General features: G+C 47.6%; 1 protein-coding gene across 3 annotated transcripts in view; it reads left to right on the top strand.

Annotated features, from left to right (window-relative positions):
- TMEM26 (transmembrane protein 26) overlaps positions 1-24,784 on the top strand; it is a 34,235-nt gene that overhangs the window by 3,136 nt on the left and 6,315 nt on the right. The window contains exons 2-4 of one of the 3 annotated variants that reach the window (XM_075934878.1): positions 10,279-10,357; positions 23,100-23,216; positions 23,732-23,931. In XM_075934878.1, the coding sequence (XP_075790993.1) occupies positions 10,279-10,357; positions 23,100-23,216; positions 23,732-23,931 (396 nt within the window). Of the gene's footprint in view, positions 1-6,148; positions 6,441-6,673; positions 7,954-10,278; positions 10,358-23,099; positions 23,217-23,710; positions 23,932-24,784 lie in introns of those variants that run through there. The other 2 variants (XM_075934877.1, XM_075934876.1) reach the window with 2 other exon arrangements.

Here is a 24,784-nt window from a genome sequence, read left to right as displayed (position 1 = left end):
CTGCTAGAGGGCAGCCCACCAGATCAATGTGAAGGCATAGTAGGGAGGTTCCTGGATAAAGCTTGCATATATCATTTTCATGCCCTACATGGTCAGTGAAGAGAAAAGAGACATTGATCTCCAGGGCTGTTAGCCATTTACACCGTTCCACAAAGCACTAAATTCAGCATATATTTTTTAAATCAGCTATTGTAGAGTATTTGTAACAACTAGTCCACCATATTCAATGAGTATACGCAAGGTATCCGCACTCAGTCTTTTTAAAATTCTACACACATTCTAACATCCTCATCTGTCTTCTCAGTAGGGTTGTATCAGGGATGAGCATGGGAAAACTTTGAAACGAGAAAGGAAGCCTTGGCAAAATGTTCATTTTGATCATGGCTACTTTTTCCCACAAAGACATGACATTCCTTCCTCCCCTCTCCCCACTCCAGACCTCTTAATTTGCTCAAGTCATGGATCTCAAAAAGGGGATCCTCAGGATCTCTTCTGAGATTTGAATTCCCAGATATCTTTTAAAATGTTGCCCACTCGTACCCAAATATTTTTGGGGTGTGAGTTTTCAGTTGGAAAAATTTATAGCAAGCATTTTTCTCAACTTTCTAGAAAAAAAATCTTTTATACAGACTGCTCCATGAAGAGAAGTGTCAGTGTTTGATCAATTAGGAAACTCTATATAACACTTAAATCAATCTTTGCAGACCTCTTTCCTAACAGAAACCTGGTCCATTTATGGCACACTGCTAAAAGGATCTAGAAAAGCCAAGTGACGCCGGAGAAATAGGGTTTGATTTGGAAAAGAGGACCAGCAGTTTCAGTCTTTAAGAAACTGTTTCAGTGCTTCCTGACACCAGTCAGGTTACAAAATAGAGATATTAAATGGGGATAAATGTTGAAGAAATGTTTGGTGAAAGAGGAACTCTTATGAAATATGGTGGAATGTTCAATCATTAGAGAGTATTGGGATGCAGTCCATAATCATAGATCACAGATTGCTGTAACTTTGGCTATCTCTAGACTACATCCCTTTTTCAGTAAAGGGATGTAAATTAGTCACATTGATATTGCAAATGAAGCTGGGATTTATATTTTCCATTATGCAAATTAAATTCATTATGCAAATTAATTTAATTAATACAGCCATGAGAAAGGACATGCCAAGAGATCTGATTTGCATAATGGCGGCTGCCACTTTTTTTCAAAATGGGGCTTTTTTGAAAAAATCCCCAAAACAGCAGTTTAGACGGGCATATTTTGAAAATAAAAATGAGGTGTACAGGATCTTTCGAAAAAGGGTTTTATTTTCGAAAGATTCCCATCTAAACTGACAGGGATTTTTTTCGAAAAAGCCCCATTTCGAAAAAAGCGGCAGACTCCATTATGCATATGAAGCGCAGGATATTTAAATCCCAGCTTTATTTGCAATATCGATGTGCCTAAATTACATCCCTTTACTGAAAAAGGGATGTAGTCTAGATGTACCCTTTTATTACCAAATGATCCTTTGGTGATATTTCCTAGAATAAATTATCACAAAAAAGGAAATGAATAACTGAAAAATAAAGAAAAATACTCCAACCATAGTGGGATGGTCCATAATATATGGGAAGTGATTGTTATTGAAAAAATTTAACACACTAATTCTATACCTAGCAAAATAGACAGAGGACAAACGGATATTAGCTATTTGGCTGCCTTTGGAGATTAACACACTTTGAATAATAGACAAAGTGCATTCATGAAAAAAGAACCCTTGGCATTCTTGTCCAATAACGTTTGATAGACATGCCTGATCTGTTAAATATGTATGGCCAGGGATGTCAATGAGTTTAATTAATACAGCCATGAGAAAGGACATACCAAAAGATCTGGTGGCTATAATCATTTATGTCTTTAAAGAAAAGCTCAGAGTCATAATGATTGTTTTCTGATACTTCCTAAGTGTAGCCCCCTTACTAAAGGGGCTTCTGTTTTATTCTGAAAAGACCCAGTGTGCTACAATCCAGACTACAATTCCCATGAACCTGTGGGAAAAACAGGAAGGAAGGACTCTGGTGTGAGAGCGGAGTGCTCTCTTTCCATGTGCATGAAGAAGAGGCCTAGCAGTCTGGCACTCTGCTTAGAGTTTGGAACCAAAGGGGGAGCCAGGCTGCTGCCAAGGACATTGATCCAGTTCAGGGGCTGTTGGATGCAGCTTCTAGATGCCTGTTGGAACTGGGTTTTAGCAGGCTGCTTCCAATAGACACAGCACGAGGCAGTAAGTTTTGGGCCTTGTTGGAAAGTGCTGCCTGGGACAGAGCTGCTGTCTAGCCTGGACCAAATCTCCACTACAGCTGCAACATCAGCGCGCCAAGGCAAACAAGAGTCTGGGACTGTGAGTCTAGGGGTGTGCACGCTCTGGGGTGCGGTCACAATTAGTACAAATGGTAGCTGTATAAGCTTCAATTATTGATATGTGTTTTGTTAATGCTATTCATTTCTAATTCTGTTAATCCCTGTTTATTTAAGTAAAGATTGTTTATTTTAAAGTATTCCATTAGATGTATATGATTTGTAGTTGTTGTTTTGGATCCATATGGGTATGTTTACACTACAGCGCTAATTCGAACTAACTTAGTTCGAATTAGTTAATCCGAACTAAGCTAATTCGAACTAACGCATCCAGACTAAAAAACTAGTTCGAATTAGCGTTTTGCTAATTCAAACTAGCATGTCCACACAGAGTGGACCCTGAACCGGGGTTAAGGATGGCCGGAAGCAGTGCCGGCAGGGCATCAGATGAGGACTTAGAGCGTGGAGCTGCTGTCTCAGGCTAGCCGAGGGCTGTGCTTAAAGGGACCCGACCCCCAGCCCGGACAGACAGTTCTCAGGGGTGCCCCGCTTGGAAAGCAGTCCTGGCTTGGATTGCCCGGAGTACCCACAGTGGGCACATCTCAGCACTCAGCCATCAGACCGGCTGCACTTGCCGCAGGCTGCCATCTGCGGAGAGGGGGCAATTGGGGGACTGCAGGAGAGCTTCCACCCCCAGAAGCCCACAGAGCCAGCCCAGTCCTCCCCATCGGGGGCTCATACCCCATTCCTCCCTCACCTCCTTCCACTTACCCCTCCCTAGCCCCTCTTCCTGATGTACAAAATAAAGGACAATTGTGTTCAAAAATAGAATCTCTCTTTATTGAACAAAACTGGGGGAGACTGGGAAAAGGAGGTGGGAGAGGGGAGGAGAGAGGGTGGGAGAGGGGAGGGCAACTAAAATGATCAGGGGTTTGGAACAGGTCCCATATGAAGAGAGGTTAAAGAGACTGGGACTTTTCAGCTTACAAAAGAGGAGACTGAGGGGGGATATGATAGAGGTCTATAAAAGCATGAGTGGGGTAGAGAGGGTGCATACAGAAAAGTTCTTCATCAGTTCCCATAATAGAAGGGCTAGAGGACACCAAAGGAAAGGAATGGGTAGCAGGCTTCAAACTAATAACAGAAAGTTCTTCTTCACAAAGCAAATAGTCAACCTGTGGAACTCCTTGCTGCAGGAGGCTGTGAAGGCTACAACTAGAACAGAGTTTAAAGAGAAGTGAGATCAAGTCATGGAGGTTGGGTCCATGGAGTAGTATTAGACAGGGAGTAGGAGTGGTGTCCCTGCCCAAAGTTTGTGGAAGGCTGGAGAGGGATGGCACGAGACAAATGGCTTGGTCACTGTCTTTGGTCCATCCCCTCCAGGGTCCCGCTGTCGGCAGACAGGCTACTGGGCTAGATGGACCTTTGGTCTGAGCCAGTACGGCCATTCTAAGCTCAGGGCTCAGGGTCGGGGGTCTCAGTGGACCACCTTGATTTTCATGCAAAGCTGCTCCTGGGTGGCCAGGCTGGCAGCTCTCCTGCCCTAGACAGCCACTTTCCTGTGCCTAGTGCGGAGGTTGTGGATGAGGTCCATGATGTCTGCACTGGACCAGGCGGGTGCCCGCCTTTTGCGGTCCTGGGCAAGCTCCCGGGAGCCGCCAGCCTGGTCCCAGGAAGAGGGGGAGGGCTGGGGGTCATTGGGTGGGTGGCTCGATCCGTGCCAGGTGCAGGGTCTGCTGGCTGGGTACTGGCAGGCTTGCACCTGGCACGGGCATTGTAGCCAGCCCGTGCCCCTTTAAGGGGTCCGGGGCTGGGAGGGGGGCAGACGAGTTTCCCTGGTGTTGGCCAGAGTGGCCACCAGGGAAAGCTGGGGAGGGCTAGCCTCCCACTAGTTCGAATTAAGGGGCTACACACCCCTTAATTCGAACTAGTAAGTTCGAACTAGGCTTAGTCCTCGTACAATGAGGTTTACCTAGTTCGAACTAAGCGCTCCGCTAGTTCGAATTAAGTTCGAACTAGCAGAGCGCTAGTGTAGCGCCTATCAAAGTTAATTCGAACTAACGTCTGTTAGTTCGATTTAACTTTGTAGTGTAGACATACCCTATTATAGCTGGAATGAGTATATTCCTGGAGGCTCTCAAGGCACACCAGCGAGTGTGTACAAGGCCAGCCAGGTGGAGGCACCGCCATTTTACATTCATTGCCAGCAAGGGACTGCAGCAAGTGGGTGGATAGGGCTTTCCCCAACTAAACACCATCACCACTGGGGCACTCGGGATCTCTTTTGGATTAAAACATCAGGCATCCAGGCACACCTGTGAGTGTGACCTGCTCCCCAGTAACCCGGGGGGGAGGGAAGAAAGGGGGATTACATAAGTGAATAAATTCCATTTTACTGGGTATTTTCCTTCATTATATTTCACAGAAGCATAAAAATTAGATGAGTAAAAGAATATTTGCTTATGTATATACATTTTTAAGAATATAAAAAGAATCTATCCCAGAAACAGCTGGTGCTAACATAATTGCACCATAAACTAGCAACAATCAGCTAATCTAGTGTAACCACTGGCCATTGTAGGATTGTTTTTTCCCTGGGGTTGATGGAATTAGCTTTATTCTGAAAATGGTATAAGAAAAAACCCACTGGTACCTTTCTATTCACATTTGTGACCAGGCGGGTCCTGGTCAATTTATTAATCCCCTTTTTACATAGTCTCTCATGTCCTTCCACCTCACCCAAAACCGGTGTCTCCTGAGTCTTTTTACCAGTCTTTGGCTCAGTTAGCAGCACCGGTTCTCTCTCCACTGCCAGAAGCAACAGTTCACCTATTTGAAGACACAGGAGAGTGGGCGGGCAAAGCACTTTTCCCCCCACCTTTTCATTTATGCACACCCTATCCGTGGTCCCACAAAGTCGCAAGACCTCCTCGTCAACCTACTCCTGGCTCTAGCAAAGGTCGCCATCTATAATACCAGGAGTAAGATGTTGGACGAGGGGATTCTCTGCGACTGTGTGGCCTATTTCCGTTCCTCCCTTATGTCACGAATCCGGGCAGAGTTCCTCTGGGCGGCGTCCACTGGCTCCATCGACAGCTTTGAGGAGCAGTGGGCGCTGTCCGGGGTTCTCTGCTCGGTGTCCCCATCCAGTTCCCTAATTATAAACCTTTAGCCCACACTCCTTGTCCCTTTTGTCATTATTTGTCCCAAGTAATTAATTGAACCACGGGTCCAGTTGTCCCTCCCGCAAGGCTGGGGGAGGGGCTTTTAGAGCCTCTTTCGAAAGAGCGCGTCTAGACTACAATGCGCGGATCGAAAGATCGATCCGCTTTTTCGAAAAAGAGCGTCCAGACTGCTGGACGCTCTTTCGAAATTGAAAGCCACCTGGAACTGCTTCTGCCAGGGCATGGGGGCAGCATTTCCTTCCGGGTGCTGCCTGCCTGCCCTTTGCAGAGACGCGTGGTTAAAGGGACGCCCCTGAACACCCGTTGCTCTGCTCCTGCAGCTGCCTTTGCTGTCCCTCGAGGAAGTAAGCAAGGCATTGCAGTGCTGGTTTGGAGTGCTCAGCTTCCTGGGACACCCCAGCAGCTTTTTTCTTTTGAGGTTTTTCTGCTTTCAGACCCTTTTTTTTTGGCATGGAGCCAGAGCTGCCCCTGGGCAGGCGATGGCCCCACACCACCATACTGCAGCTGTTGCTGCATCTTCATGACACTGTCATGAGGCTACTTCCCGAGCTGCTCCCAGACCAGAGGTACGAGGGGCTCCTCCGTCAAGCAGCCGCACTGCCCTTGCCTCCAAACTTTTTTGTGGACAGGCGTGCTTGGAGGTTTGACACCAGCTCTGACTGGTGGGACTGGCTCGTGATGGAGATCTGGGATGACCAAGACTGGCTACGGAACTTCCGGATGAGAAAGACCACTTTCCAGGAGCTGTGTACCTGGCTCGCCCCTGCTCTGCAACGGCAAGACACCCACCTGCGGCCCGCCATCCCCCTGGAAAAGAGGGTCGCCATTGCCCTCTGGAAGCTGGCAACCCCCGACAGCTACCGCTCCGTGGGACACCAATTTGGCGTGGGGAGATCTACTGTCGGGGCAGTCTTGATGGAGGTAAGTCATTGTCTGGGGACAGTCACAGTTTGGGGTGGGGGGAAGGGAGACTGTCAGGAAGGGCCAAGTGGAGTGGGAGTGGGAGGGAGCTCCTCCACTCACCCTGAATTGTGGGGGGGGGGGTTCTGAGGAGGGGATTCCCGGGCTGTTTGAGAGGGAAGGTGGGCGGTGGGTTCTCCTCCTAAGAGATAAGGCACCCCTTCTAACATTTTGTTGTCTGTCTCGTTCTGCAGGTGGTGAGGGCCATCAATTCGGAGCTGCTCAACAGGCTCATCTGTCTACCAGATCTGGACAGCGTCATGGCCGGCTTTGCTGCCCTCGGCTTCCCGAATTGCGGAGGAGCGCTCAATGGGACACACATTCCAATCCGTGCACCGCCCCATCGAGCAGCCCAATTCATCAACAGAAAGGGCTACTTTTCTATGGTCCTCCAGGCCCTGGTCGACCATCGTGGCCAGTTTTCGGACATTTGTGTTGGGTGGTCAGGGCGGGCACACAATGCCCGCATCTTCAGAAACTCGTACCTCTACCGGAGGCTTCAGGCAGGAACATTTTTCCCCCATCGCCAGTTTGCGGTTGGGGATGTGCACATGCCGGTGTGCATAGTGGGTGATGCCGCCTATCCCCTGATGCCGTGGCTGATGAAGCCCTACACCGGCCACCTGGATGCGAGCAAGGAGCAGTTTAATGCTCACCTTAACCGGGCTCGCAACCAGGTGGAATGTGTGTTTGGCCGTTTAAAAGGCAGATTCCGGTGCTTGCTCACACACCTCGACATGGGGGAGAGCAACATCCCTGAGGTGGTGGCCGCGTGTTGCGTCCTCCATAACCTCATGGAGAGGAAAGGGGAGGCCTTCCTACCAGGGTGGGGTAGAGCTGCTGATGGCCAGGAGAGGCTCTTTGCCCAGCCCCGGACAGCTGCCATCCGCCAGGCTCACCGGTCTGCTGTTGGCATCCGGGAGGCCCTCCGGGAGCAATTCTCCAGTGGAGGCCACTGAGACTGAGTGTACTGAGGGGCTTCTGCCTGGGGACTGGGCTCTGGCCCAATAGAAGCTTCCCTCCACAACCCATCTCCTGACCCTGTTTGGACACATCAGTTACACCAGGGTGTGTTTCAAAATAAAATGATCTGTTTACTTTTTGTACATATTATCAAACAATAGTATAAATGTTGCAAACATAACAAAAAAATTTTTCATTTTTGTTGTTGACAAAACTATTTACAATAAAGAAACATTTTGTTGAACCCTTTGTTTAACTGGGGTGATGGGGGTGCTTGAAACCTGGAGGGGGGAAGGGGACTGGAAACCTGGAGGAGGGAAGGGGACTGGAAACTTGGAGGGGGGAAGGGGATCAGGTTGCACGGGGCTTGCCAGATTTCCCTCTCCTGCCTGGGCCTCGTGTTTGGGGTGCTCCACGGCTGCGGGATCGGGTGGTGCACCTGTCGGTTGGCTGGCTGGGGTGCTCTTGGGACGTGGAAGCCTGGGGGAGAGGAGGTCCAGGGGGAGAGAGGGGCTGGGGAACTGTGGGGGCTGGGGGAGAGGGAGGTCCAAGGGGGGAAAGGGATGCTGTTGTGGAAGGGGGGTTTGGTGGGGTGGGGTCATGGGGTGCTGGAGGAGCAGGACCAGGCACAGGAGCAGGCAAGCCGCTGACCTCCCTCAGAGTGGCGCACAGGACCGTGCGCTGCAGGACCAGCTCGTCCATGAGCCGGTCACGCCAGCGATCCTCTGCCTCCGCCCTCTCTCTGAGGATGGAGTTCAGCTCCTGCACGGCCTCAACGTGCTGCCTCAGGATGTGCGCATAGACACGCCTGTGTCTGCGGCTCCCATGTCTCCGAGGTGGAGATGGAGATGGAGGTGGGGCTGGGGTGCTGCGGCCCTCTTCCATGGCTGGTCCGGCTGTGGAGGAAAAGAAGAAGACACAATCAGTCCTATAAACTGGACTCTGTAGCACTTACAATACTAACAGGATGGTTTATTAGGGGATGAGCTTTCCTGGGCCAGACCCACTTCCTCAGATCAGAGTAACACGGCTACATTTCTATCACAATCAGTCATGTGTGCAACAGCTGTCCAAAAGGGCATGCCCTCTCCCTGAGACAGGGGAATCAGACATTCTGAAGGTCACACTGTGTGTGTGTGTGTGTGTGTGTGTGTGTGTGTGATCTGGGCATCAGCCTGAGCATGACAGGTTTCCCTTGTGCATCACCCCCACTGTGCACCCACCTACCTCCCCCTCCCGGGTGTAACACAACCTCACTGTACTCACCTGCTGCTTCCTCTCCTGCGCCAGATGATGCCTGGGAGGCCTCAGAGGTCTGGGTGACTGGCTCCAGGGTGAGGGTCGCCGTCTCCTCGCTGTCCTCCTCCTCTGGGCCCATGTCCCCATCTCCAGACTGCTGTAGCTCCCGCTCTGGAGCGTCCACCACCGGGTCTGCCAGTCCGGACTGCACGAACCTCCGTGGCGTGCGTGCTTCTGCACTGCCACCCAGGATCTGGTCCAGCTCGGGATAGTAGGGGCAGTACTGGGGGGCTGCCCCAGAACGGGAGCTCTCCTCCCTGGCCTTAATGTACCCCTGGCGCAGCTCTTTGACCTTGGAGCGCACCTGGTCCTGGGTGCGGGGTTAGTGGCCCTTCTGGGCCAGGGCTTCAGCCATGCGGCCATAAATGTCAGCGTTTCGCCGCCGGCTTTTGAGGGCCTGTAAGGCCTCCTCCTCTCCCCACAGCTCCAACAGGCTCTTTATCTCTGTGCCAGACCAGGATGGTGCCCGGCGCTTGGAGCCCTTGGCTGGGTCCCCAGAAGGCTCGGTGGAAGGGCCAGGACGGTCTTGGGGCTGGGACATGCTGCAGCAAAGTAGCCGTGTGCTCTGGCTCCTTGTCTGCAACAAGTGTCTGTGAGGGTGCGCCTGTCCCTTTAAGGAATGGCTGCAGCCAGGAACCACAGACGTGCAACCCATGGCCCAGATTGTCCACCAGGGCTTCTTCCTGGAGGCCAATTCTTTCGAAAGCAAGGGCTCCCCCCGTCCACACTCACGTTCTTTCGACGGATCTCCCTCGAAAAAGGCGTTCTTCCTCGTAAAATTAGGTGTACAGCCGTCGAAAGAAAAGCCGCATTCTTTCGATTTACTTTCGAAAGAACGCGGCTTGAGTCTGGACGCAGGGGAAGTTCTTTCGAAAAAAGGCTACTTTTTTCAAAAGAACCCCTGAGTCTGGACACGGCCTAAGTGAAAGATAAAGCAGAAAGATCCACAACAGACAAGGTTATAAAGCTTCCAGTATTAATGATGTGCATATTGGGCTAGTATCTCTATAAACAGTTTCAGTTCATGTTGAAGGATCCCTGGGGGAGGAAACATTTGTTTTGGTTCAGGATGCTTCAACCCTTGTATTTACACATGGATTCTGATCTTAAATGACTTTTACATCTGTGTAGCTGTGGGGCGGCTCCTGACTTACAGGACTGTGAGTTCAGAAACAGAACCTTCCGCAGGATATTTTTATATATCCTCTTCCACACAGAACTGAGCAGGCAAAATACGTTTTGTTTTTGAAAAAGGTTTTTAAACAAAGCTAAATAGATGGTCTTTGAGAAGTTTACTAGTAAACCCAAACTTGCATAGATTGATTGCATTAGGAATTCAGTGAGAATGGCAGCTGTGAAAGTGTTAGTTGCAGTTACCCCTCTCCTTTATATTCCATATGGCAGAACTGACAAAACACTTGTTAAATGCAGTTCCAATGGAAAGTAACATTCTGAATGTTCCCCTCAGAAAACTGTAGAATACATGTGGTGCTCATACAGTGTTGTAAACTGAGCTATCTTTTCTTTTTCTTCACAGGTTTTCTCCAGCAATATTTTTTTATCTGATTAGCACCGTACCATCCTTATGGCTACTAGAAACTGATCCTGAAACTCAGGTATTTCTTATATACTTGAAGGAGATATCTGAAAACGGATTCTTTCATTCATGATTATTCTGCTAGGTCTTATTGCCATTCTTCATTCCATTCACTGGTGACTCTTATCAATGGCGCTCCAATTCTAGCAACATCTTTTGGCAACATTTGGATTCTAGTTCTAGTTCTACTGTTGATTTCCTGTGATTTCGGGCAAGCCTCAGTTTATCTTTTTAAGAAGTATGCTTATACTTACTCCTTTTTGTGAAACATTGTGTGGCTGTAGATTAAAGATGCTCTGCTAAGACTAGGTCCTCTTGAGTATGTCTACACTACAGCACTAATTCGAACTAACTTAATTCGAATTAGTTAATTCAAACTAAGCTAATTCGAACTAGTGCATCTAGACCTAAAAACTAATTTGAATTAGTGTTTTGCTAATTCGAACTAGCATGTCCACATTGAGTGGACCCTGAACCAAAGTTAAGGCTGGCCGGAACAAGTGCCGGCAGGGCATCAGGTTAGGACTTAGTGTGTGGGGCTGCTGCCTCAGGCTAGCCAAGGGCTGTGCTTAAAGGGACCCGACCCCCACCCCGGACAGACAGTTCTCAGGGTTCCCCGCTTGCTTGTTTACCTCGATGAGGGACAGCAAAGCAATCCTGTCTTGGAGTGCCCACACTCGGCACATCACAGCACTCGGCCATCAGCCCGGCTGCACTTGCCACAGGCTGCCATCCGGGGGGGGTGTCAATCGGGGGGCTGTCAGGATCCAGGAGGCCCTGCAGGAGAGCTTCCACCCCGAGGAGCCCGCAGAGCCACCCCAGTCCTCCCCATCAGGGGCTCGTACCCCATTCCTCCCTCACCTCCTTCCACTTACCCCTCCCTAGCCCCCCTTCCTGATGCAAAAAATAAAGGACACGTGTGTTCAAAAATAGAAACTCTATTGAACAAAACTTGAGTGGGGGGATTAACCTCTGGGGAGACTGGGAAAAGGAGGTGGGAGAGGGGAAGAGAAAGGTTGGGAGAGGGGAGGGGGAAACTTGGGAGGATGGAGCGGGAAGGGGGAAGCCAGGGGAAGAAGGAGGAGGGGAAGAGGCGGAGGGCTGGGTGGCAGCAGGTGGCTGGCTCATGCCGTGCCAGGTTCAGGGTCTGCTGGCTGGGTGCTGGCAGGCTTGCACCTGGCACAAGCACCATAGCCAGCCCGTGCCCCTTTAAGGGCTCCGGGGCCGGGAGGAGGGCAGAAGAGTTTCCCTGGTTGTGCCCAGAGTGGCCACCAGGGCAAGCTGGGAAGGGCTAGCCTCCCACTAGTTCGAATTAAGTGGCTACACAGCCCTTAATTCGAACTAATTAATTTGAACTAGGCGTTAGTCCTCGTAGAATGAGGTTTACTTAGTTCGAATTAAGCGCTCCATTAGTTCGATTTAAGTTCAAACTAGCGGTTTGTATGTGTGGCACCTATGAAAGTTAATTCGAACTAACGGCTGTTAGTTCGAATTAACTTTGTCGTGTAGACATATCTCTTGTTATTCACAAGGGTTACGACACCTTTACATTTCAAGGATGGACTCCTCAGTGACACCCAGGAAGATCTGGGGGGTAACTGAGAGTGAGTGCCTGGTATTGTAAAACATTTTGAGATGTAGTTTTTAACAGGATTATAGTATAAAGTAAGATTGAATTGTATTAAATAAAGAATTACAGTCAGTAAAATCAGTTAATTAATTAGGTTGAAAAGTGACAAATTATAATTTGTAAAAACACAGCTGTCAGACATTCCTGTTTTCTTTTTAAAGCTTGATATCCCAGTTGAACAAGCCAAATTAGCATGTGTTTAAATTCATTGCTGAAAAGAGAAAGACTTAACTATATGCTTAACTTTAAGCACATGATTAAATCTTTGAATCAGGATCACAGAGCGCTCCCACGTACTCCACATCTACTCAATCATAGAATCATAGAATAATAGGACTGGAAGGGACCTCGAGAACATAAGAACATAAGAACGGCCGTACTGGGTCAGACCAAAGGTCCACCAGAGAACAATTCAACATGCACCTAAACTGGGCCTGCATGCAGGTTGAATGTGCCTTCAGGTGCCTCAAAGCCAGGTTCAGGTGCCTCCTGACTCGCCTAGATGTGGGTGATCACAACATCCTCAAAGTGGTCATGGCATGTTGTGTTCTCCACAGCATTGTGGAGCGCAAAGGGGAAGCCTTCTTCCCAGGGTGGGGAGCCAAGACTGGCTGCGAGGGAAGGGCCTTCGGACAGCTGCCATCTGCCAGGCCCATCAGTTGGCAGTGTGCGCCTGGGAGGCCCTGAGGGAGAGGTTCTCTGAAGGAGCCCAGAGACGCTCCCCAGGGCCTCCTCAATGGGGGCTTGTGCCTTGCCCCTCATACACATTTCCCACCACGACCCCTCTTTCCCCCTTTCCTGTGCAACTAATAAATAAATAAATTAAATTAATGTTTTGGTTTTAGCAAAAGCTTTGTATTTTGTTTTTTATAATAAAAGAAACTGGGGCAGAGGGGGGCTGAGAACCTGGGTGGGGGAGAGAGGAGAGGGGCTCAGGGCTGGGAGTGGTGCATGGTGCAGGTGGAAGTGCCATCTTGGGTCCGGGGACCTTAACGAATTTGGGGTAGGGTGGGGCATGGGACAACACAGAGGTGGGCACGAGGGGGGGCTGCAGTGGGGTGGCAGGGGGAGCCGGGGTGGGCCAAGCAGAATTGGGAGGAACAGGGGCAGGGAGAGCGGGAGTGGGAACAGGACCCAGGTGTGCCATCACTTCCCGGATGGTGGCACACATGTTTTCGCCCTGCTGCACAAGCTGGTCCTACATGCAATTGCGCCACTCGGCATCATCGCAGATCTTTTGGGCCAGGGTCTGGTGCATGTCTCACAGGACTGCAATGGGCTCTCACATGAGGTCCTGGTGGACCCTCCAGTGCTTGCAGCTCCCCCGGCTTTGGTCGGCTGCCAGTGATGGTGTGGATCGCCCCTAAGCGACAGCTGGTCCAGCTGTGGAGGACAAGAGGGAGAGGTGGTCATTCATCCATGCAGACACTGTGACAGGGGACAGTGATGTCCTGAGAGCAGCACGCCTGGCCTCATAGGAGCTCCAAGGTGCCCAGGGGACCATCCTGCCTGCTCCCCCACTTGGACAAACAGGCCAGGGAAGTGTCTGGCCACAGTGGGATCGCATGGACAGGAGAGGAGCCAGGAGCATCCTGGCCCTCCTGTGGCCCAAACACACACACCTGCACCTGGCAGTGCTGTCTGTGGGAGTGGGTGGTGCCTCTCATGTGCAGGCATGGCCATATGCTATGTGCCAACTCCTCGGTCTGTGTGGGGTCGTGCATGCACCCTTGTGCCCAAGCTGCTTCCGGCAGTGGCTGGAGGGGGGGAAGACATCCCTCCTAGGGGTCAGACATGTGTGGGGCTTCCCCCCAGCTTGTGAGCAGCAGCCCATGTGTGTTCCAGGGCTGGCTCCTGAGACCATGTGGTGAACACTGCCACTGCATGTGATTGCACGTGCACAGACAGCTACACGTCCAGGCCGAGCATACTGAGCAAGGATCGCGCCCCATCCTCTGTGCGCCTGCCTCCCCCACCCTGTGTGTGTGACAAACTGAGAGCACTCCCCTGGTGATTCCTACCCAGTGTCAGATGATGCCTGAGAGATCTCTAGGGCCTGGTGTACCAGCTCCAGGCTGAGGGTGATGCTGCAGCCAGTGTTCTCCTCCTCCTGCAGCTGTTGGTCATAGTACTCCTCCTCCTCCTCCAGGAGCTCCGGCCTGGTGAGCACTGGTATCGCCATGCCCGAGTCCACCAGTACGGGTGGGGAAAGGGCTTCACCACCACCCAGGATCTGGTGCAGCTCCCTATAGTACGGGCAGGAGTGGGGTCCTGCCCTGGGGCGAGAGCTGCACTCTCTGGCCTGGGCATACCCTTGCTGGAGCGTCTTGACATTGCTCCAGACTTGGTCGTGGGTGTGGGGGTGGTGTCCCCTCTGGGCCAGACCTTCAGCCATGCACCCATAAAGGTCCACATTTCTGCACTTGGAGCTGAGATCCTTCAAGGCCTCCTCCTCCCCCCACAGCTCCAGAAGGGACAGGATCTCTGGCTTGGTCCAGGATGGTACCAAGTATTTGGTACCTCTGGGTGAGTCCTAGAACCCCTGGTGCTGCTCCCTGGAAGGGCCAGGGGAGTCTCGGGGGGCGTGTGGCTGTGCCATGAGTCAGCAGTCCTGTGGCAGGGAGAGCCGTGCGGTCAGGGTGCTGCTCCAGGGCCAGCTTCCTGCCACAAGGCTTGTGGATGGTGCCTGCAGCTTTAAGAGCTGGCAGGAGACAGGAACTATAGAGCTGTGATTAGTTTGGACAGAGTGTCCATCAGGGCACCTGTGCTTTTTCCTGGAGGCCTCTTTTTTTGAAAGAACTCCCTCTTCCACATCCACACACACCCTTTTTCGAAAGAGCTCTTTCAGAAAAGGTATTCTTCCTTGTAGAATGAGGTTTACCAATGTTGGAAAACCCCCTGTTTTCTTTCAATTTTCTTTCAAAAGAATGTGATTGCAGTGTGGACGTAGGTGAAGTGTGGTGGGTTCTTTTTGCTTGTTTGTTTTTTCCGAAAAAACCCTGCAGTCTAGATGCACCCTTAGGCTACGTCTACACTGGCCCCTTTTCCGGAAGGGGCATGTAAATTTCACTAGTCATCGTAGGGAAATCCGCGGGGGATTTAAATATCCCCCGCGGCATTTAAATAAAAATGTCCACCGCTTTTTTCCGGCTTTTAAAAAAGCCGGAAAAGAGCGTCTAGACTGGCCCCGATCCTCCGGAAAAAGTGCCCTTTTCCGGAGGCTCTTATTCAAAGTAGGAATAAGAGCCTCCGGAAAAGGGCACTTTTTCCGGAGGATCGGGGCCAGTCTAGACGCTCTTTTCCGGCTTTTTTAAAAGCCGGAAAAAAGCGGCGGACATTTTTATTTAAATGCCGCGGGGGATATTTAAATCCCCCGCGGATTTCCCTACGACGACTAGTGAAATTTACATGCCCCTTCCGGAAAAGGGGCCAGTGTAGACGTAGCCCTGATGTTTATAAATATAGTAGAACCTCAGAGTTATGAACACAGAAAGAAGCTAGGGCGATCAACTGGTTATCTAAGGTGTTTGTACACAAATGTGAGAAACCTGGGACACAATTAGAATTAGAAGCCCTGGCCCAGTCAAAGAACTATGATTTGATTGGAATAACTGAGACTTGGTGGGATGACTCGCATGACTGGAGCACTGTCATGGAAGGGTATAAATTGTTCAAGAAGAACAGGCGGAGGAGAAAAGGAGGAGGAGTTGCACTGTATGTAAGAGAGCAGTATGATTGCTCAGAGCTCCAGTATTTAGAGGGAGAAAACACTGTTGAGAGTCTATGGGTTTAGAGGTGGAAGCAACAGGGGTGATGTTATGGTTAGTGTCTGCTGTTGAACACTGGATCAGGTGGATGAGGTAGACGAGGCTTTCTTTGGACAACTGAGAAAAGTTTCCAAATTGCAGGCCCAGGTTCTCATGGGTGACTTTAATCACCCTGACATCTGTTGGGAGACCAATACAGCAGTACACAGACAATCCAGGAAGTGTTTGAAGAATGTTGGGGATAACTTCTTGGTACAAGTGCTGAAGGAACCGACCAGGGGCCATGTACAGCTTGATCTGCTGCTCACAACTAGTAGGGGAAGTAGAGGTGGGAACCTAGGAAGCAGTGATCATGAGATGGTAGATTTCAGGATCCTGACCAAAGGAAGAAAGGAGAGTAGCAAAATACACACCCTGGACTTCAGAAGAGCAGACTTTGACTCCCTCAGAGAACTGATGGGCAGGATTCCCTGGGATGCTTACATGAGGGGGAAAGGAGTCCAGGAGAGCTGGCAGTATTTTAAAGAAGCCTTATTAAAGGCACAGGAAGAAACCATCCCAATGAGCAGCAGGAAAAGCAAATATGCTAGGCGACCAGATTGTCTTACCAGGGACATCCTTGGTGAGCTTAAACACAAAAAGGAAGCTTACAAGAAGTGGAAACTTGGACAGATTACTAGGGAGGAGTATAAATATATTGCTCGAGAATGCTGGGGAGTTATCAGGAAGGCGAAAGCACAACTGGAATTGCAGCTAGCAAGGGATGTGAAGGATAACAAAAAGGGTTTCTAGAGGCATGTTAGCAAAAAGAGGGTGATCAGAGAGGTTGTGGGGCCCTTACTGGATGAGGGTGGCAACCTAGTGCCAGATGGTGTGGGAAAAGCTGAAGTACTCAATGTTTTTTTGCCTCTGTCTTCACAGACAAGGTCAGCTCCCAGACAAACGTACTAGGCAACACAGTATGGGAAGGAGGTGGACAGCCTTTGGTGGGGAAAGAACAAGTTAGAGACTATTTAGAAAAACTAAACATACACAAATCCATGGGCCCGGATTTAATGCATCCGAGGGTACTGAGGGAGTTGGCAAATGCCATTGCAGAGCCTTTGACTATTATATTTGAAAACTCGTGGAGATCAGGAGAGATCCTGATTGATTAGAAAAAGGCAAATGTAGTGCCCATCTTTAAGAAAGCGAAGAAGGACAATCCAGGGAACTACAGACCAGTCAGCCTCACCTCAGTCCCTGGAGAAATCATGGGGGGTATCCTCAAGGAATCCATTTTGAAGCACTTGGAAGAAGGGAAAGTGATCAGGAATAGTCAACATGGATTCACGAAGGGCAAGTTGTGCCTGGCCAATCTGATTAGCTTCTACGATGAGGTAACTGGCTCTGTGGATATGGGAAAGTCAGTGGATGTGATATACCTTGACTTTAGCAAAGCTTTTGATACGGTCCTCCACAGTATTCTTGCCAGCAAGTTAAGGGAATATGGATTGTATAAATGGACTGTAAGGTGGATAGAAAGCTAGCTAGACTGCCAGGCCCGATGGGTAGTGATCAATGGCTCAATGTTAGGTTGGTGGTCGGTTTCTAGTGGAGTGCCCCAGGGATCTGTTCTTGGACTGTTTTTGTTCAACGTCTTTATTAATGACCTGGATGAGAGGATGGATTGCACCCTCAGCAAGTTTGCAGATGCCAGTAAGCTAAGAGGAGTGGTAGATACGCTGGAGGGGAGGGATAGGGTCCAGAGTGACCTGGACAGATTAGAGGATTGGGCCAAAAGAAATCTGATGAGGTTCAACAAGGACAAGTGCAGAGTCCCACACTTGGGACGGAAGAATCCGAAGCATTGTTACAAGCTGGGGACTGACTGGCTAAGTTGCAGTTCTTCAGAAAACTGGGGATTCCAGTGGATGAGAAGCTGGATATGAGTCAACAGTGTGCCCTTGAAGCCAAAAAGGCTAATGGCATATTAGAGTGCACTAGGAGGACCATTGCCAGCAAATCCAGAGAAATGATTATTCTCCTTTATATGGCTTTGGTGAGGCCACATCTGGAATATTGTGTCCAGTTCTGGGCCCCCCACTTTTGAAAGGATGTGGACGTATTGGAGAGGGTCCAGTGGAGGGCAACCAAAATGATTAGGGTGTTGGAGTGCATGACCTATGAGGAGAGACTGAGGGTTTTGGGTTTGTTTAGTCTGCAGAAGAGAAGAGCGAGGGGGGATTTGATAGCAGCCTTCAACTTCCTGAATAGAGGTTCCAAAGAGGATGGAGAGAGGCTCTTCGCAGTAGTGATGGTTGGCAGAACAAGGAGCAATAGTCTCACGTTACAGTGGGAGAGGTCTAGGTTGGATATTAGGAAAAACTATTTCCCTAGGAGGGTGATGAAGCACTGGAATGGGTTATCTAGGGAGGTGGTGGAATCTCCATCCCTAGAGGTTTTTAAGTCTCGACTTGACAAATCCCTGGCTGGGTTGATTTAGTTGGGATTGGTTCTGCCTTGGGCAGGGGGCTGGATTTGATGACCTCCTGAGGTCTCTTCCAGCTCTATGATTCTATGATTCTAAAGATATAAGCCAGATTTACTCACTGCCTGCCAGACTTTACATTCAATTTTCTCATGTCATATTTCCACTAAATAATTGCACTTATATAGTGGATATATGGGCTGGGTAAATATCAGTGCTCCCATTCATGTTCGTATGCACTTTGTAAAATTAACAGCTCTTCCCCAAACTTCTTTGTGAACACCAGTTTCATAAATGTTCACAGAGAACTGAACCAGAAGAAGGGTGAATGTAACTGGACTGAATCAGTATTCAGACTACATGAACGTATTAGCACATAGAGTTGTCCATGAGTTGCTCACATCTAGTCCAGGATACAATAAGGAGAGCCCAGCAGGGCAGAATTCTCCAGAAGGAGAAGTCTGGCTCTGAGGAAGAAAGGCTCACATTAAAACACAAATGGCTTCACAAATAGGAAGAGAGATGCTGACAGAATAAGCTGCTTTTGCATTCATGTCCTGTATTTCCTCACCCCTGCCCCAATATGACAGTTCTTGCCTTGCTTGCCAGTCCACAGCTTTGATGGTGCCAGGACAGCTAAGATACTTTCTAGTGTGGGGAGAGGGAGGCCTTTTCTCAACTGGAAACAGCTGAGGCAGTGTTCCACATGCTACCTCTCCTTTTCCTCCCCATTTTCCCTCACTATATCTGCATGGCTGCTGTTTATCCTCTCATAACTTCATACCTGTGTCTGGGTCTGGGTTCTGGGCCTGTCCCACCTACAGTGGTGCATGTCATATTTATGGGAGGTTGCTGGGCTACTCTTAACGGTCAGGCTCCTGTATCAGATACGGACTGGTCAGTGGGGCTAATTCAGATGTGCACCCAGTTAGGCGATAACTTTAAATAAAGTCGCAGTCTTCTCATTTAACCACATTGTATTCATGTCTATGGAAATACCTCTGTCTGCCTTCCTTCTCATAAGATACAAAACCTCCATGGTTCTTTCCCCTCTCTTTTATGTTCAACCCTCTCCCTGTGAAAAACTCCCTTCAACCCTACCTCTACACAAATAACCCGAACAGCTAACCTAAGAGCTTTTGTCATTAAGATTCATGTACTCACAAAAGCAATAAGCATCTGCTTTTTTCTGAATGTCCAGATTATTGGGAAAGGGGCTCTGTTTACAGCAGTGACAGGTCAAAGTTAGCATTTGTCCGCAGTTATTGCACAGTGGTACCTGAGATGCATCACTTATGCTCCATTCTAAGTAAAGGGGGAATGTGGAGTCTGAGGATGTGTCTAAACTACACCCCTCTGTCGGCAGAGGGATGTAAATTAGACACATCGGAAGTGCAAATGAAGTGGGGATTTAAATATTCCATGCTTCATTTGCATAATTGCATTCTGGCGCTGTTTCAAACAAGCGCCATTTCGAAACTGAAACCATGGTGAAGTTTCAAAACTGAAACTGAGGAGTACAGGATCTTTCAAAAAATCGCCCCGTTGTCGGAAAAAACGCATCTAAACCACAGTTTCCGTTTTGATTAGTGCAGAAAAATTAAACAGTGGGGGGGGGGGGATTCTTACCCAGGCACCTAACTTCCATTAAAATTGCCCAGGTGCTTTTGTGAATCCTATTCTTAACTCCTACAGTGATGAAATGAACATGCTGGAAAACTGAGGGTACGTCTAGACTGTGTTGTTTTTTAGGGATACCAAAAGTATCCTGAAATAGTAATGCTGCACCTTTAAAAGCACCCGCTATTTCCCAAAATAGCATGAACGTTATTCTGGTGTCACTGTAATCCTTATGCCAAATTTCAAAATAAGCTCTTTCGATTTAGACTCGTAGCACAAATTGCGTAGCTTATTCCAACAGAAGGGTGCTGTTGAGACGCAGCCTAAGATACATCATCTGGCAGAAATAGGATGGGATCAAAGTCTTCAATAAATGAGGAGTTTGATTTTCTACTTAGCTTTGTTTTTGAATAGAATGAAATGAGAACCTTAGGGATTGTTAGAAAAATAGATTTTTAAAAGCATATCTTCCAATCTACTCCAGGGATAATAATAAGTCATTGAATATCTGCTCCCTGCATGATAGTAGTTTATTAAGTAACAGCAGCCCCACGCAATGAGCATTTATTTACTGAAGTTCAGTGACTTCATGGGTTTTTGTCTTCATTACATCCTCTCAGAGCTGTATGTACTCAAAGAGAGTGCAAATGGTGCTTTTCTGCTCTAAGGAGATAACACAGCAGCTCATGCCACTTTTTCTTAATTAGTCCTGACATTTCACCAACTACACCAGGAGTTTCCTTGGAAGTTAGAAATAAATAGCCACTTGCCAGAAAAAAAAAGAGCTATTTTTCTTCCTATGAGGAATCTTGTGGAAGTAAAAATGAAACAACCAGAATAATCACAGACAGGTCCCCAGATAAGAAAAGGGACCTTAAAAATAGCTCCCTTTATATGCATAGGTCACACATGTCTTCAGTATCAGAGGGGTAGCCGTGTTAGTTTGAATCTGCAAAAGCGGCGAGGAGTCCTGTGGCACCTTATAGACTAACTGAAGTGTTGGAGCATAAGCTTTCGTGGGCAAAGACCCACTTCATCAGGTATCTCCAACACTTCGGTTAGTCTATAAGATGCCACAGGACTCCTTGCCATCTGTCTTCAGATTGAACACAGTTGTCAACCTTTAGTCTGGTTTACCTTTTAATCAAAAGGAATTTGAGTGGATATTTTTGGAGCCATTATTGGTATATTACAGAGAGCTGCAGAGGTGCATTTATGAAGTAAAACCAAAAAGTTACAAATGTTTCCCTATCATATCATTGGTACCATTGATGTTGAGTTCATTTCTAGAATTAAATTCACCCTAGCAATAGAGCTATCTTCCCCTTAAATCTTCAAACTGGAGAATGCTATGTTAGCCCCCCAAACAAAGGGAGAATTTCACCATCCGTGAACAGATAATTTTCTACATACTCAATGGACTTTTCTAATTCAGTAAAAAAGGGTTTTTTTTTACCCATTTCAGACATCTAGATATCAGCTATCCAAGATAATACTGGGTTTTGAACCCTTGCATGGAAGATGGCCATATGTTGTATCAAACTAGGTTGTAAATTGTCATATTTGTGGCATTTCAATGATGTATTGCAAAATGAAACTACAGAAAATGGGGCCAACTTCTTCTGACTTATTCAGGTAAAAATCTGAAGGAACAGGCATCGATTACTCCAGGTATAAAGTGGTGCTAATATGCAGAACTGAACCTTAGACATTCAAACCTACTACATATATGCAAATCCTATATCAGACATATTTGACCCTACTAAAACATAATGACAATTGCTGGAAAATTCAACACTACATGCCAAATACAGAAATATAGAATAGACAGTACTCTGTTTTATGAAACTGCCTAGTAACTTAGGGTATGTCTACACTACCCTCCTAGTTCGAACGAGCGGGGTAATGTAGGCATACTGCACTTGCAAATGAAGCCCGGGATTTGAATTTCCCGGGCTTCATTTGCATAAGCGGGGAGCCGCCATTTTTAAAACCCCGCTGGTTCGAACCCCGTGCAGCTCCCCTAGGAAGCCTAGTTCGAACTACCTAGTTTGTGCCCCGTGTAGCCGCGCTGCACGGGGTTCGAACCAGCGGGGTTTTAAAAATGGCGGCTCCCCGCTTATGCAAATGAAGCCCGGGAAATTCAAATCCCGGGCTTCATTTGCAAGTGCGGTATGCCTACATTACCCTCCTAGTTCGAACTAGGAGGGTAGTGTAGACATACCCTTAGGGTGTGTCTAGACTACAGGGTTTTGTCGACAAAAGTGGACTTTTGTCGACAAAACTAAACCTGCGTCTACACTACCGCTGAGTTCTGTCGACATAATGTCGACAGAACTCAGCAGTTTTGTCGACGCTGGTAAACCTCATTTTACGAGGAATAACGCCTTTTGTAGACAGAGTTCTGTCTACAGAAGGCGTTATTGCATCTAAACTGTCCTTTGTGTCTACACTGCCATGTCGACAAAGCAGCTTGCTTTGTCGACAGAACTGAATGTAGTCTAGACGCTCTTTGTCTACGGAAGCTTTGTCGACAGTATCTGTCGACAAAACTTCTGTCGACAAAAGCCTGTAATCTAGACGTACCCTTAGTGACTTCCTAGCTACTTCCTGAAAACTTCGGTGAATTATGAAGTAAATGAACTAGTGAGATGGCACTGCTGATAATCATAGAGCCACAGAACTCATCACCCTGAAGATAAAATGGCAGCCGCACTGAAACCTCTTCCTTTTCTAAATAATATTGGAGATTTCTGATGCATAAAAAGAAAATGTCTTATGGTATGCAATGGTACGGGGGGGAAGAGGAGGAGGGGTCACAGTGGTTGTAGGTACTGTTCTACCAGAACTCTCTTGCAATATCTGGGTCCTACACTCATATTCTATTTTCCGATCCAGCAAGTCAGACAAACTGCCGAAGTAAAACTCAGTGCACTGCAAATGCTAGCATGACACAGCATTTTAATTACATGAATAGGTAGACCCACAGAGCTGGTTAGCTTGGAGTTCGCTGCACACCATCACCGAAGACTGGGCTTCAGGAGTGACACCTATTGTGGACTAGTTGAAACCAGGGGAGCAAGTGCCACATTGCAGTTTGCTGCCAGAGTGTACTGCAAGTACGGCTACGGCAACAGGAATGGGAAATGGGAGGGTAACATGTAGGAAGAGGAGGAAGGGGTTGTCTGTTTAGGATGAAGTTGCTGGGTGAAAATCCAAGAATTCTCCTCCAGCCCCACAGTGTTTTCTCAATGTATGTTCTTGTTTATTGTAGTATTGCAGTAATGAAGCTGAACAAATATGGAAGAATATCAGCAACAGAGAAGACTTCAATCAATTGAAAGAGAGCACGCACAAAAATGAGGGAGCAGATCATCATATAATTGAGTCGGTGGGGTACCAGTGTATAGACTTGATAAGAAGTAGGAGCACAGAGATAAGACAGAACTATTTGGGTCTATATAGTGAATCTCTCCCACAGGATATTGTTGCAAAATGGTGGGATTCAAATAATCATTTATAAAAAGCCATTAGTGTAGATGGTATATGTGCTCTAAATATTGTTGCCAGGATTGGTCTAAGTCTGAGGGAATTTCTTTCCTCCTCAAGAATGACAAAATTCAGTTCAATAATTTTGGAGCTAACTGTTACATTTGCTCAACTGTAAGTGATCAATGAGAGAAAGGGAGAAAAGGAGAGAAATCAATAGATAAATTCATGTTGCCAAACCAGCAACATGAAACATTTGACTTTAATTCTGCTTCAAGACAGAACTAGTATGATCAGAAACTGAAGGTGCATTTAGTGGAGATAGTTATTATAACTAGAACATCTCATTTTTCTATAGTTACATTGTTTTTGTTGTTGTTCTGGTCTTTGCAATAGGCTAGAGTTTTTGTCTCCCAGCTCTCGACAGTGTGTGAGACCATATGGACACTGGGACTCCATCAGACTTTTCTGCTGCTATTAATAATAGGGAGATGGCTTCTTCCCATTGGTGGTGAAATCACTCGTGATCAGTTGTCACAGCTGCTGCTTATGTTCGTGGGAACTGCAGCGGACATACTTGAATTCACTAGTGAGACCTTGGAAGTAGAAAATGTAAGGTAAGTAATATTTGCTGAAATACATCATTTGTATCACAGGTTATACTGAACGTCTTGTTCCATTTCATGTTTTGAATTGTGTGTGGATTTGGAACTGTTGCAACTGTATCATTCAGAAATATCAGAGATGGCTCCTGTCTAGGACTTTCTGTCCTCTTCTGTCCCTCCCTGAAGGTCAAAGTAGCTCCCATCAGCTTCAGAGGAAGTTATTCATAATGGACATGTTACATCCACCACAAGGAAAGGATTCATAGAACCAAGAAAATGGAGGAACTAACACACCGAGTTTGCAATACATACAATTAGAGCTAGTACAACTATGTATTACAAACAGATCCTCTCCTTTGGTTAGTGATTTGTTCACAAGCTACTCTTGATTTTCTTGTAAGTCAGGTGCTTTTTAGACTGAATTGTTTGCAAACAGTTTGCTGTGGCTATACATTATCGACGTTGCATGTTCAGTTACCTGATATTGTTTCTGCTCCCTGCATGGATGACAAAGTTTTAAATCAAGGGAATAGGAAGCAATGTACTTCCAATGTGAATTTTTCAGATGAATAATCACCAGAGTGATTTAGAAATGTTTTCAGAGCTATTTAGTTATCTGAATTATCATAAAGAATGTGACCCCCTACAAATAATGGGAAACTGAATGTGATACTTTCCCCCCGGAAAATGTCAATTTCATTATTCAACCAAACTGTATCTGTAACAGAACATATTTAACAGCAGGGAAGGGTCTCCCTACATAACAAAGATGGTTCAAGCTCAATGAAGATATGAAATCACCACAAGGGTAGGGCATCTTTTCCTTGTTGAACCTCAGAAGTCATTCCCATACTCTGATAACTCT

Source organism: Pelodiscus sinensis, chromosome 8 (assembly GCF_049634645.1).
Source record: "Pelodiscus sinensis isolate JC-2024 chromosome 8, ASM4963464v1, whole genome shotgun sequence".
Lineage (NCBI taxonomy): Eukaryota > Metazoa > Chordata > Testudines > Trionychidae > Pelodiscus > Pelodiscus sinensis.
The sequence above is the reverse complement of the archived record's forward strand: the minus strand, read 5'-3'. Positions and strand labels throughout refer to the sequence as shown.